Below are 16447 nucleotides of genomic sequence, written 5' to 3'. Positions count from 1 at the left end.
TGTTAGTTTTTGTCTGTCCAGAAAAAAAACAAGATAGTCAGGTGGATGTTGAATTATTTGAAAGTTCTGTTTAAATGTTGGCAATGTTAGCCCACTGGTTGACATAGACATTTGTCATAGAGCGGTTAGCAATCTTAGCCGACTGGTTGATGTAGATAGTTGTCATAGAGTGTCTGGCAATGTTATCCCACTGCTTGACCTAGACATTTGTCATAGAGTGTCTGACAATGTTAGCCCACTGGTTGAAGTAGACATTAGTCATAGAGTGGTTTGTTTGTACCGGCATCACATATGATCTCTAAGGTGTACTGACTTTCCAGAACACTGTGTGTCCTTTTCATTCTTGAGTAGAACTATTGATTACTGATATGTCCATAGTTTCACCTGTTAATGAAGAGCTATAACTTTTTGGAACTTGAAGGTAGTGAAGCACCTTATGTGTGGCAAAACTAGACAAATTTTCCAAGTACATAGAAATTGACAATGCTACATGTGATATGAACCACAGTTTGACAATGAACAAGTCTGTCAATGAACATTAATAAAGTGATTAGTGTGTAAATTGCCTTTTAAAAATATTGAAAATAATGATTGTGATATTTTGTTACTTACCCACAGTCCGGCCAACTACACAAGCTGTTCTTCGGAAAACTATAATACGAACTCAACTGAATTCACATCTTTGTATACACGTAGGGTTCCATGTAGAAGAAAGTAATAGTAGGCCTGTGACTAATCCTGTGTTTTTCTAATTTCAGTTTGAAGGATGCAACAAGGCATTTTCACGGCTAGAAAATTTGAAAATCCATTTACGATCACACACAGGAGAAAGACCATATCTCTGTCAGTTTAGTGGTTGTAATAAAGCCTTCAGCAACTCATCAGACAGAGCAAAGCATCAGAGAACTCATTTGGACACGGTAAGTCTATGTCGTCTTTAGCACTTGTATTTTCATGTGGAATCTGAACCGCGGTCTGTCTGAAAACTTCTCCTTTGTCATATTGAACCTAAAATTATAGTCTATCCTAAGCCTACTTACCGTAAAAACCCTATTAATTAGACCATTCTGTTAAATCAACCACCCAATTTTTTTCTCAAAACGTAATTTTATTTTACCTTTATTAGTTCAGCAAATTTGATAAAACTGGGTACAAACGTTGATCTTACAGTGTTGCAGTAGCATGCAAAAACATTTGCTAGATGCTGCATATTTACTCAGTGGTCTGTCTTTACCACAGTTAGCGGAGTTGTCTGTTACCGGTATAATATTTGGCAATGATGTCAGTTGTGTTCAAGTGCTGTTGGCGCAATTTTTTTCTGGTTTTGGTCAAAAAGTGTTCGTCTATTAAACCACGCTTCCTATTGTTTTTGCTTTTATTGCTTTGTGCTTTTGCAATATTTGGGATGATGTTTGTTGTTTTTGGTCAAAAAATACAAAATATCTCATTCGTATGCACATTTCACCTTTGTATTTAGTGGGTAGATGCATGTTGAAATTAAGATTTGTTCCAATGAAGTTGTCATTTACAGTACTAAAAATATGTAAATAAGCAGGAAAAAAATGTAAAATTGTTAAAAACAATACTACCGGTCAGAATACTTTTAAAATTGACACACAAGTACCTTAGGTAGACTCAGTATGTGTTGGTCACTTTTCAGCTGATATCTGGAATTGTATGTTTGTCATGATTACACAAATCCTTTGTCTGATTCCTTGAAATTCATTGGTTTGCAAGGTCCTAAAATACATGTAGGTTTGTGTCTGACATTGCCCCATCTAGCTTGATGACATTCAACCTGCATCCTTGTTAAATAACTTGTAAGCATTTTGGTGTATACCATTGTCATATCCGTGTGTCAGCCCCGGGTGGCAGCATTGTTAGCACTGTCAGGATGTTCATCATGGTTTAACACCATAGCTGGCATGTCGTTCATTTTGACCTACCACATCTGATCAAGTGTGAGCACAATATCTGTGCCGCTATTTTTCATAGATTTATCCTATGTTCATTTTCAACTCTCTTTGTAAAATATGTTCTAATTTCATCATATAAAGTCTGTAATAAACACAATATCAGCTGATCACTGGCCAAGCTCTCTAAAGCAGTGTTTCAAAATAGTGGTAGATGAGCATTCTACAAAACAAAGCTGGTCTAGGTTTAACTTAATATATATTTTCATTAAAAACAAGCATTAAAATTGATCAGACATTGAATTTTGCAAAGTTTGAGAGTTCCTCCAAAGTTCTCATTTGCAGTCCCTCACAATGTGCATGCGATATTTTGTGCTGAACATGATCTGCAGTTACACAACTGATGGTCAAATGAGTTCTTTTGGTGATATTTTGTACAGTACATGTTATCAAATTACACCACTCATGATTGAATGTATTCATTTCAATGGTGATATTTTGTGCCTTATGTTCCTCAGGATTATACCACTGATGGTTAAATGAGTTGAGTTTGTGATATTTTTTTCAGTGCACATTCATTCTTGGCTTACACCTCTGATGACCAAATGAGTATGCCTTGATTTACTAGAGTGTTCTCATACCACAATGGAATAATGCAGAGGTCAACCATTCAATATTTATTTAGGGGTGTGGACTCAAGGAAATTGAAAATAATAGTAGTGCTTAGTCCACAGTTTGTCATTTTACTTGCTTGTTATTCCCATAGAGAAATAATGTAAGAATCAAGGTACATACATTTGGTAAAGTAATGCTCATACATAGTGATATTTATGTTCAATATGTATGTATGTGCAAATTGGCACAGCTTTCTGGATGAAAAATACATACAATTATAATTCCCATGTCCATTGTATACTCACAATTATTAAGAATGGACATGATTTTCAAGTTGTGAATTTTTCCCCCGTGTATTGTAGATTGTACACATTCCCCTTACAGGTCAATGAATCTGTAGCAAATGTGTGTATGGTATACCTGATCCATGTTTTCAATGACTGACTAGTTTTTCTCTGTCAAAAATATTGTTGTTTAAGGTGAAGTACTACGAATTACGTCAAAAATTAAGTTGTGGTGTCATTTTCTTGAAACTTTGCACAAATATTCTTGGAAGTTGTGCAAGTGCAAAAATGAAATAAAAATGGGGGTCACCACGCTCGTTTCCATGGAAACGGACGTTAAAATGGCGTCGTTAGAAATAAATAAAAATGATATAATTCACTTAAACTAAAGAAAGCAATTATAAAACGCTTAGCAAATGAGTTAATTTTAATAAATACCAAGACTTAAGATCCATATCTATCAAATGTACAGTGTTTATGATGTTTGTAAATAATTTTTTACATAAGTATCGATTACAAAATGACGATATCGAAATTATATCACTACATAATTTTCGAACTTTCTTCCTGTCGCTTTGAATGGTGTCATTTTGACCAAACTTGGCGAATAAAATCCTAACATAATACCATTTAGTTTACACTTTTAATAAAAGGGTGTCACCACGCTACTTTTTACAATATCTCCAGGTGAATGGGTAATATGCGCCATATAAATGGGAGAGAAATGTGAATTTTTCGCTCATATTGAATAAAAACCAGCTTCCTAGGGGGTCAAAATATGACAAGGTTATAGGTCACATGTATTTCTAAGAGACTGGGTCAAAAAATTAGGTAAAAGCGCAATTTCAACAATGACAGGTGATGTTAAATACATGCGCTACAAAGTAACCCATTTGCGACAGGCTGGAGTTAAATCTGCGCAGAAACGTTCTAAAGCGTGTGCGCGTCCGAATTCGTCGCCCTTTACCTTAATTCAGAGATCAGGTTGTTGTTTGGTGTATGTGTGTGGTAAGAATGACACATACCAATTTGTTATTTACACTTAACACATTTTATTCAGAATGGTTTTTATAGTTTACTTTTCAAACAACTATTTATTTTGTAAATGGTTATTTTACCATGAGTGAATTATACATCTAAGTGTCACTCATTCTCTTGTAGTTTTATTGTAATGGCATCACCCCATGCATTAGTCGTGTGACTTTAAATGACAGCTTTACACTAACCATGTACATTAGCATACCATTGACACCTAGCAGTTCAGTTATGAAGCATATCACATGTCCCACAATTTGATGTTTTACAACAGTTACCACTTTGCCTTGGAAGTAAATCATTTTTATTAACTTGTGCTACTTTTTAGGAAAGGTTGCTCACAATATGGCTATACTATTGAGAATTCTTTAAAATATTTGGCTACAGCAGATTACAAAATTAAACTAGAACAGGATAACTTAAGTTACTACAGAAGACAGGACATTGAAGTACTTTATAACTGTAATGAGATAGTTGTGTTTACAATATGAAATATTATTTCCAATTTAACTGAGTAACATATGTGAATACGAAGGAAATCACCAATTAATGGTGTTTTCTCATATTACACTACCTTGTCAAAAGTCTTCTTTCCATATGACAGTGAAAAACTTGTTTCAAGATATTTACTCTCAAGAAAGATGAAAAATTTGGGTTTGTTTGCCACTTGGTCAGTGTACAATCTTAGGGTGCAGAATACAAATAATATATATGTAGCAGAACAACATTCATCGGTGTTCTGTGGTTCATTTTATAATAAGTTTGAGGGTGATTGGATGAGTAATCTAGTACTATGGTGATTGGATGAGTATTCTAGTACTTTGGTGATTGGATGAGTATTCTAGTTCTATGTTGATTGGATGAGTATTCTAGTACTATGGTGATTGGATGAGTATTCTAGTACTATGGTGATTGGATGAGTATTCGAGTACTATGGTGATCTAGTACTATGGTGATTGGATGAGTATTCTAGTACTTTGGTGATTGGATGAGTATTCTAGTACTATGGTGATTGGATGAGTATTCTAGTACTTTGGTGATCGGATGGGCATTCTAGTACTATGGTGATTGGATGAGTGTTCTAGTACTATGGTGATTGGATGAGTATTGTAGTACTGTGGTGATCTAGTACTATGGTGATTGGATGGGTATTCTAGTACTTTGGTGATTGGATGAGTATTCTAGTACTATGGTGATTGGATGAGTATTCTAGTACTATGGTGATTGGATGAGTATTCTAGTACATGGTGATTGGATGAGTATTCTAGTACTTTGGTGATCGGATGGGCATTCTAGTCCTATGGTGATTGGATGAGTATTCTAGTACTATGGTGATTGGATGAGTATTCTAGTAATATGGTGATTGGATGAGTATTCTAGTACTATGGTGATCTAGTACTATGGTGATTTGATGAGTGTTCTAGTACTATGATGATTGGATAGGCATTCTAGTACTGTGGTGTTTGGATGAGTATTCTAGTACTATGGTGATTGGATGAGTATTCTAGTACTTTGGTGATATGATGAGTATTCTAGTACTATAGTGATTGGATGACTATTCTAGTACTATGGTGATTGGATGAGTATTCTAGTACTATGGTGATTGGATGGGTATTCTAGTACTTTGGTGATTGGATGAGTATTCTAGTACTATGGTGATTGGATGAGTATTCTAGTACTATGGTGATTGGATGAGTATTCTAGTACTATGGTGATTGGATGAGTATTCTAGTACTATGGTGATTGGATGAGTATTCTAGTAATATGGTGATTGAATGGGCATTTTGGTAGTGTGGTGAATGGACGGGCATTCTAGTACTGCAGTGATCAAATGGGCATTCTGGTACTTTGGTGAATTGGTTGGCATTCTAGTACTGTAGTGATCAAAAGGGCATTCTGGTACTTTGGTGAATGGGTGGGCATTCTGTTACAGTGGTGAATGGATTGGCATTCCAGTACTGTGGTGATTGGTTGGGCATTCCAGTACTGTGGTGAATGGATTGGCATTCGTACTATGGTGATTAGATTGGCATTCTAGTACTGTGGTGATTGAATGGGCATTCTAGTACTATGATGATTTGATAGGTATTTAAGGACTGTTGTAAATGGATGGGCTAGTACTGTGATGATTGAATGGGCATAACTGTGGCGAACGGATGGGCATTCTCATACAGTGGTGATTGGATGAGCATTCTATTACAGCAGAGATCTCGCTAACGCAAATATATGCGTATATTACGCATAGGAAAAAAAATTACGCAAAATTATTAGCGGCATGTGTACAGGTGTGCGCACAATTCTGACGCAGCTGCTCAGTTGCGCTGTCGCTAAGCAACCACCCTACCATCCATACCATCATCCTGTTAGTTGTTTTGACTAACTTTGGAGACACTAGACAGGCCGCACAACTTGACACGACTATCACTTAGAGATGTCGCATAGCAACGCTATTCATATAGCTTTCATGAACAGGGCAAACACGCGCATTGGACTTGAGAATTTTCATTTCGTGAAACAATGTATCAAAAATTACTGAAGTGGCGCATTGTTCCCACAGCACATGGCAGATTAACCCGAGAGCAGCATCAGTTGCGTATAGCTTGTAGTTGTACAAACATGCAACGTCAAATTTTCGAATACTTTTCTGGTATTTCTGATAAGCTAGCCAGGGAAAGTGATGGCCATCAACCTCCCCAAGCCGACAGCATGCACTACAACAACAGACTGCTCTGGAGGGTCATCTGATAAAATGGATCCTGCCGTGGCCTCAACGTTGAGTGATGTTTTGGGCAATGGTTCAGGCGACGCAGATGTTGAAATGCGGGACAGTACAAAAAACGAAAAAGCTCATCCAGAGAAGAGGTCCAAGATCGCTAGGCAGAAAATATACAGGGCAGTTTGGGAGATTGAATTTACTTGGTTTCGTGCCGAAAACATAAAAGGCAAAAGTAACACCATAATGTTTTGTAAATTGTGTGAAAAATAGGGCGAAAACAATGCTTTTACCAAAGGTTGTGGAGACCTACAAAAATCTGCCCTAAAACGTCACATGGACAGCCCCGGACATAGGAGAGCGATATATAGTGAAAGGAGTATGATCACCAAAGTACTAGAATACTCATCCAATCACCATAGTACAAGAATACTCATCCAATCACCATAGTACTAGAATACTCATCCAATCACCAAAGTACTAGATCACCATAGTACTAGAATACTCATCCAATCACCACAGTACTAGAATACTCATCCCATCACCATAGTACTAGAATACTCATCCAATCACCATAGTACTAGAATACTCATCCAATCACCAAAGTACTAGAATACTCATCCAATCACCATAGTACTAGAATACTCATCCAATCACCATAGTACTAGAACACTCATCCAATCACCATAGTACTAGAACACTCATCCAATCACCATAGTACTAGAATACTCATCCAATCACCATAGTACTAGAATACTCATCCAATCACCATAGGACTAGAATACTCATCCAATCACCAAAGTACTAGAATACTCATCCAATCACCATAGTACTAGAAAGGAGTATGTCATACATATGCATGTCAATTTGTTTTGTGATGCGATCCAATATGGCTGCATGGCAGCCATTTTGTTACGATTTTTTCATGTACAGAGCCATAACTCAGGCATATCTCAATCGATTTTATTCAAAGTTGGTACAAGGACATTAACCTATGTCATACATATGCACATCAATTTGTTTCATGATATGATCCAATATGGCTGCATGGCAGCCATTTTCTTACAATTTTTTTATGTCCTTAGCCAAAACTCAAGCACGTCTCGAACCATTTTATTCAAATTTGGTACAAGGACATTGAGCTATGTCATACATATGCACATTGATTTGTTTTGTGATACAATCCAATATGGCTGCCATGTGGCCATTTTGTTACGGTATGTCCGGAACCATAACTCAGACATGTATCAAGCAAATTTATTCAAAGTTGGTAAAACGACATTGACTCATGTTATACATTTGTGCATCGATTTCTTTCACGATATGGTCCAATATGGCCACAAGTCTCAACTGATTTTATTCAAAGTTGGTACATTGACATTGACTTATGTCATACATATACATGTTGATTTTTTAGATGAGATGGCTCACATTGCTATTTTCATTATAAAGTGTGTAGTATTGCCCTCATAGCTATGTGTAAGCTCAAAGTACTATGTATATAGAGTGAATGAAGTATCAAATAATGTGTACAACAAGCTGAAATCAAAATGTGAAATATACACATGGTGAGATCTAAGATGTGTAATCACTAGTTTCTGTTTTCATTTTTTGTTGGTAGAAACCATATGCATGTCAGATACCAGGATGTACCAAGCGATATACTGATCCAAGTTCACTGAGAAAACATGTAAAGGCCCACACAGCCAAGGAACAACAAGCTCGTAAGAAGGTAGGATTATTGTAAATCAACAATTTTGAAAAATTTAAAATATTTCAGTATTGGGTTTACACAACCCCGATTTTACAGGTTTACACTGATTTAAGTGAACCAATCAATGTTATACTGATACAGGATAATGGCACATAAAATGCATGTTATTCCACCAACTTAACATTTGATATTTATAATTTATGACACATTGTTCACTTTAATTTTGTAAAATTAACATGTACAATATCATGCCTGAAGCCATTGTCTTCACATAACAATAAAGTAGTAGAGATCTAAAGACGCTCATTGGTTATAAATACCGGATTACATGCATGAAAGGACGCTAATTATGCAAAGAGACGCCGTACGAGTAGCTTGAGCTGAGAGTTCCAGAGATTGTGGTGTTTTGTGTGTTTTTTATGAAAATTTATGAAATGGGAATGCTCTACAGCAGGGTAAATACCTGACCAATGCATAACGACTCCATATTTTTCAGACCGATAAATTTTCGGGACAATTTTAGTGAGTAATTGTGCATGCCCAGTGAGGATGTCAACCCAGGGAACACCGCGCCGATAAGGATTTGAATATTGCTGTCAATCAAACCTTGTGCAAAGTAAGACACAAGTTAGCTGGATGTGTACCTAATGTTCATTGGCATTCGCCTTATCTGCTGAAGGTGACTAAAAATAAATAGAATATGTGTCAAGATTTCCAGTGTCGAAAGACGTGTCGAAAGACGTGTGCAATAGTTTCTTCTGAGTTCCCCAACTTTTTCACCTACCCACCGCATTTCTGGGGATAAAAAACGTGATCAGACTACATTCAAGTCAATTACATCTTAGTAACAATGAAGAAGAAAATGTATTATCTGGTTCTCTCTTTCTGGAAAGTTCGGTGGCCCTGAAAAGGGCCATTTGGTTTGGTTTTGTGGCTTCTGCCATACACCCAATGATGGCAACTGTGTACAGTACGCTGAGCAAATTCAGATATAACGATGGGACAAGAAAAGTCACGCAAAATGACATATCAATTTTCTTCTCATGACTTGTATGTCATCGGCCTGCATCTGATGTTGTTTTCAGGCCACTCAACATGCCAAGTGTGTGTCCGGTCTATGATGTCTCAATACTTCCGACAGAGTCGGAGTTTGATAGACGCGTTGTCTTGCCAAACTAATGATGCTAAACTCAGAATGACAAATCAAGAAATGTTCAATACCTGGCAGAGAGGTGTGAAGCTGTACGGTATCCATGTATAGTTTCCAATGGAGTGTCATATGTGCCTTCATGAGTCGACTAATAAACCAAATGTTTATTAGTCCCCACGGACACCGTCCAGGGGGACTTATAGGTTTGGTCATGTCCGTGCGTGCGTGCGTGCGTGCGTGCGTGCGTTCACGCAGATATCTCAGAGATGCCTAAAGCAATTTCGTTTAAATTTGGTACAAGGATTATTACCTATGCCATACATATGCACCTTGATTTGTTTTACGATCCTATCCAATATGGCCGTCTGGCAGCCATTTTGTTTCCTGTATTTGATGTCGGTGTGTATGTTCACGCAAATTTCTCAGTGATGCTAGGAGCGATTCCATTCAAACTTGGTACATAGATTACTCTATATGTTATACATATGCACATTGATTTTTGTTTTGATCAGGTATAAAATGACTGCCTGGCGGCCATTTTGTTTCCTATATTTGACGACTGTGCGTTCGTTCACGTAAATTTCTCAGCGATGCCGCGTGCGATTGCATTGAAAGTTGGTACATATATTAATCCTTATAACATATATATGCATGCCGATTTTTGTAATGATTTGATCAAAAATGGCTGTGTGACGGCTGTTTTTTTCCTGTATTTGACATCCATCCGCAGGCTCCCCAGGTATGATCCACAGGGGTTCCAGGATGGTATTAATACGGCTAGTTTTTCATGTCCTTATCCATAACTCAGACATGTATCATCGGATTTTATTCAAAGTTGGTACAAGGACATTGACCAATGTCATAAATATGCGTGTCAATTGGTTTCACAATCAAATGCAATATGGCTGCCTTGTGGCCATTTTGTTATGATTTTGTCATCTCCTGAGCCATAATTTGGATATGTAGCAACTGATTTTTTTCAAAGTTGTTACAAAGACATTGACCTATCATGTCATAAATATGCATGTCTATTGGTTTCACAGTCCAATGCAATATAATGGCTGCCTGGTGGCCATTTTGTTACGATTTTTTCATGTACAGAGCTATAACTCAGACATATTTCCGCCAGTATCATTCAAAGTTTGCACAAGGACATTGACCGATGTCATATATATGCACATCAATTTGTTTAACGGCATGTAGCAGTATCATGTCAATTATTGAATTTTCGTAATTAGTCTGATATGTCAAGAAATACTGCATCAAATTTCATGAAACTTTGTACAGATGTTAAGCTCACATTGCTTTAACAGTGAACAAGACATTTATCAGTATCAAGTTAATTAATTTTTAATTGCATATGTAATGAACTTTCCTAATTAGAGTGATATATCCACAAATACTGTGTTAAGGTTGATGAAACTTGGTACTGAGATTTTGATCTCATAGTGTTGTAAATACAAATCAATGACATTTAGTGGTATCATTTATACCGGTATATATAAATGACTTGTTTGACCATGGAGCTAAAAAGGATGATTTGACTTCCTCTGTTTTGTTCCATCATCACTTTGAGCGTACTACGTATCCACATGAGCAAGTGCCATCATATCGATGCAGTTCCGATAGTAGCGGTCACAGTTCACTACATCTGAAAAATTTACGAGATTTCCTGTCGGAGTTTTAGAAATGCATCTGATTTTTTTTTACTGTTTTGGTTTGAATACAAACGAAGTGTCGCCACACAAATTGGCAAAAAATGTAATATCTGATAATCTGGGCATGTTTTTTGACTTCCGACCGCCATCTTGGCCTCATACAAGTTGTATGTTGGCTGGTTGAGTATGTGGGGATCACGGTTCAATCTTCAGAAAATACTCGTTTTATGTTATTTCGACACAGATGTTTCCAAATTTAATAAAAACATATTAGTTCTAAGAATTTAAGAGAATCGAGCGATGCAGATCGTGTTTTTTGCATACCAGTATATTGACTTGTAGTGGTAATTTTATGGGTCAAGGACACTGTCCACATCCAGCGCTAAGCGACAGACTGCTGGAATCAGCAAAATCTGTTACTCGGAACACACCAAGTATGGTTCAGACGTGCTCATTGATGTTTGACGTGAATAGATTATGTTTGTAAATCTACTAATGTAGCGGTGTTTGACGCAAAACAATGAAAACGATACTCTGTTTACAGGGTGGAGCACCCACTAATGCGCGAACCTGGGATTGAGAACGGCGGCTTTAACCACCTGTGTGGAAGTTGAAAACCTTCAGACAAATTGTCAGGATGTAAAGACATTTAAAAAATGTCCTGTCAGAGAAACGGACGTTTGTGAAGAACATTTAGCCCAATCTACATAATGGAAACCAGGGTTTTCATAGGAGCCCTGCCATAGCTTTGTGAAGCAGCTTGAACCCCTTGAAATATGCAAAATGTTCATTTTAGGCCTAGTCTTGTTCAGCCTTGCCATCAACTGTGACAGAGTTTGGTACAAAGTCTCCAAGGAAGAATCTTTGACTTGATGATACCTCCTGCAGTACTGTGTATTGTCTTCTTAAGCAGTCTTATAACCACACACACAGAAATCTTCATCTCATCAGAGGCAGTGACGTCAATGATCATATACCCTGTTTGAGTCATAACAGAAAGTTAAAATTTTTGAAAGTTTTGAAATTTTTACTTGTCCTTCACAAACCCCATTGTTGATTACAAGCATTTGTGCAAATGTGACTCCTTGTTTATTTGCAAATATTTGCATGCACTGCCATGTTTGTAATGCCCTGTTTAGATAATTTTCTTCCTGATTAGGTGTATGTAATATGGCAGCATTATAGGTCTCTGCCAATTTTGTGGTATTATACAATACAGTATATCTATCAGGTTGTTGTTTTATGTCATAAGCTATAATTCAAATGTATCCAAAAACATCATCAACCCTAGTCCTGTCAAGTCACTGGAAATTGCATTGATTTCTTGGTTGCCCAGACTTTTTAGTTGACTTTCAGGGTGTCTTATCTTGCCAAGTCAGTGCAATTAAGTAATGTCTCTATATAATAGATAGTCTAGTGACACACTCCATGTTTAGATGGATTTTAAAGGGACATAAATTGCCAAGCTCAGCACAAGTATGTTGTGTATATCAGACATATACAGTAGGTGAAGTAGATTTTGACTCTATAGTGCTTGTAGCCTCCAGTTGCAATATGTCAAATGTGGCCAATGCAGTTTTGTGCAATACTAGCTGTTCATCATCTATCGTTATGTATGTACCGGTATGTATGGATGGAGGGATGGATGGAGTGATGGATGGAGGGAGGGAGGGATGGATGGACGTGTGTATATGTATTTATGCATGTGTGCATATGTCTGCATGTGTTCGTGTATATATGTATGTATGTATGTATGTATGTTTGCATGCATGCATGTATGTATGTATGTATGTATGTATGTATGTATGAATGTATGTATGTGTGTGTGTGTGTATGTATGCATGCATGCATGCATGTATGCATGCATGTATGTATGTATGTATGCGTGCATGCGTACGTGTGTGTGTATGTGCATGTTTGCATATGCATACATGCACATTTGTACTAATGTATATGTGTGTGTATATGTATGTATGTATGTATGTATGTATGTATGTATATATCTTTGTATGTATGTATGTATGTACCGGTATGTATGTATATATGTATATATGTGTATGTATATATGTATATGTGCGTGTGTGAATATTTGTATGTGTGCAAAGAAACTAGTAAATGATGATAAAATGCTTGGATGTATGCTTAGGTATTTCACACAGCAATGTAATTGTCTAATATGCATAGTATCAAGGGGTAAAGCATATATTCTATGAGAACAGAAATCTTGATAGTTTGGAAATACTTATTGTAAAATTGAATGTTACATTCAAAATAAAATGTGTAGGGTTTTTTTAGTGTTCTTCATGTAAATTGGGTCATACAATCACTCTCGCTGTGTTTTTTTTCAGACACAGTAGTCAAGCCTAAATTAAATGCATGTAGTGAAAAAAATTGTTTTTCAGCAGAATTATTTGACAGTTGTTTGCCTTGATTTTGTATACTGTATTGCTCTATGATTGTGAGATTCAGGCAAAAATTAATCAGACTGTATCAGGTTGTCCTCGTGTTAACATGAAAAAAACTTAGAGGTCAAAGGCTGAAAACCATGATGGGAGTTACTTGCTGTTTTCTAGACCAACATAATAGTTTAATATGTAATATTATAACATTGATGCTACATTAAACTTTCATCATGTTTGTTTTACTTTACTTGGTTTCAGTTTCGTACAACTGGTGAGTACAGTCCACACCAAGACATGTTGACAGAATGTCTAACAATACAACCATTACAGCCGATACCACCACCCACTGACAGTCATGGTAGTCCTATGGATTTGAGTGACAGTGGTTTAGGTCGTTCTCCTCATTCCTCCATTCCAGGCACTTCCTCTGATGTCTATCCAGGTAAAACTTGTAGTTGTCTCTGAGTGTATGCCTAAAAACATGTGAACATCATTAGTTTCCATTTTGTTAGCTCCCAATATCATAAAAAAATGATGCTTAAGATGATTGTTACAGGTATTACAAGTTGTACGTCTTATCAAATGTTGTTTTTATTGTGTTAACTCTTAGTTTAATATGTAGGAACTGCAACTTACAAGATTTGCACAAGGAAGGCATAGGGAAACCCAGAAAGAGTAAATGAGACAGTTAATCAATGTGAAATGATCATACCTTACAAAATTAGAAAAATTAGGAAAACAGTTGAGATTACAGAATTTCCATGTTTTTAAGTTGTCAAACTATTTGTAAAGAGTTAGTCAAAGATGTAATGTATGCTGTGTTTGACCTGTTTGTCATCCCCTCAAAAATCTGTCCATACGTCAACTGATGAAAAGTAAAAGTTTTAGGTGGACTGTTCCTAAATTATATTGTTGCATGGCACACAGAATTATTTAGGTAAATTAAATATAATATTGGTGTTTATTTCAGGAATCTATTCCAGTGCACACTCAAGTCGAAGTGGAACAGCTACTGGTGCAAGTAGCTATAGCAACCACCCTTCTCCAGTTCATAGCATGACAGGAAGTCCACTTGGTCAAGTTCAACAGATGAATATTGTTGATGACCACCGAGACAGGTAGAATATGTCACTTTAAATTTTTGATGTGTCATTGTGATATATACTGCTTTTTCAGTTCACAAGCCAAGTTCATTATTGGAACACATAAAATAGTGATGTCTCACATTTCACTTACCAATGATGTCAGCAATAGATTTTATCAAGTATGTTCTTCCTGGCTTATTGTTCTGAATGATCTAAGTTATCAACTGTGTTGAATAAAAATGGTTACTAATCTTGTATAACTACATGAAAATCAACCTTTTATTCTGTTTCCGCACCACTATTCGATGAAAAACCAAAAGTTTTTGCTGTGTGCAGGATTATATTTCATGATATTGATGTCAAAGTTATCATGAAAATGTCAACAAAAGTTTGTCTTGGCTTCAAAAAGGATGTACAGTCAAACACAACCAAATGGTTGTTTGGCATGGTCAGAAATCTGTGATCCCTGCTGGTCAAAATGTTTTAATGTGTTTGAACACCTACATGATAGGTGACATTCTGAAAATTCATAAGAGAAAATAATAAAAGCCATACCTGAATGGCTAATCTAATATGCCAATATTAGTGACTTTAAATATCTGGCTTTCAAGTAAGGGAGTTATCTAAGACTGGATAGATATACCTTATTAAAAAGAGCAATTATTGTACAAATCATAGACAAGTGCCATAGTTGTACAAGTCATAGACAAGTGCTGTAGAGGTAAAATTATAGACAAGTGATGAAAGAATTTTATATAATGCATCTGAGTCACAGTGATGTCAAAATCAAAGACTGATGAAACATTGATCACTAAAATATTTGTAATTTGTGTCACAAATGACGATAATGAATTCACTTTGACATGTGGTGAATAGGTTACTGTATTGATAAAACTTCATGTTTGGATACTTTTTAACCCTTAAAGACATTAATGATTAACTATGTCATCACCGTATTTCTCAGCTGTCTACTCAACATTGTTGTAGCAATATCTGATATCTTCATATGTTAATTAGTATACCATCTGAAAAACATCAAAACTCATCACTTGATAAAACTAGTCTCAAATAGGATAGATTAGGAGATATTTGGACTACTATTTATGGCTCTGTTTTAGAATATATAAGTGGCAGAATTGACAAATATATTGATCTAGTTTGGTTTAGCCATTATGTCATTTGTCGTATAGACATAAAGCTGTATCTGCATGTATGCATACATTTGGCTGTCATTGAAATTGTTGATGTTCAAGAGTTCTCTGTTACCCTCTGATCAGAAATTAGTATGGCATTAAGTCACATGTAACATTTTCTGAAGAATAACTGTCTATCATGGTCTTGCAATGTGGTGATTTTGAATACCTGCAGAAACCCACACTACTTGTGTGACTGTCTACATTCTGAACAAGCTATCATGTGTTGAACTCAAAGGTGATATGACCACAAAAACATTTACTTTCATGAAGATGTCTTCATGAGAAACTCTTGAATGCCGTCAGCATAGATCAGCAGCTTTTGAAGAATACAAATAAATGTAAGCTGAAGAAAAAGCAGAGATTGTCTCCATTGTCAACAAAGTGTCATGGATTTTGATTTTCAACCTGAAAGTATTATCCACTAAAATAAGAGGAAAATTTGCAAATTTCATAATTAATTATTGATATTGGTGCATTGATATATATGATAGGATATGAGGTAGTGTACTAAGGTTATTTAAGCATTTAGTGTAAATTCAAAACAGCAGAGAGAATGGAAAAATTGAAAGCATATTTGGATGTAATGATAGATTGCCTGAAACCTATAGTTAATGGAATGGGTCAAGCTGTGGCAGACATTGTAAACTACATTGCAAATATCATTGTAAACATACAAGTGGAC

At 36.1% G+C, this 16447-nt stretch overlaps 1 protein-coding gene across 1 annotated transcript in view; it reads left to right on the top strand.

Moving 5' to 3' along the window:
• The window catches only part of LOC139139375 (zinc finger protein GLIS3-like), a 116693-nt gene that overhangs the window by 89268 nt on the left and 10978 nt on the right, over nt 1-16447 (top strand). Inside the window, exons 4-7 of the mRNA XM_070708276.1 lie at nt 759-920; nt 8182-8292; nt 13743-13926; nt 14455-14602. Coding sequence (XP_070564377.1) covers nt 759-920; nt 8182-8292; nt 13743-13926; nt 14455-14602 — 605 coding nt within the window. The remainder of the gene's footprint in view (nt 1-758; nt 921-8181; nt 8293-13742; nt 13927-14454; nt 14603-16447) is intronic.

Source organism: Ptychodera flava, chromosome 8, assembly GCF_041260155.1.
Source record: "Ptychodera flava strain L36383 chromosome 8, AS_Pfla_20210202, whole genome shotgun sequence".
Lineage (NCBI taxonomy): Eukaryota > Metazoa > Hemichordata > Enteropneusta > Ptychoderidae > Ptychodera > Ptychodera flava.
This window is presented reverse-complemented; position numbering and strand designations above follow the sequence as displayed.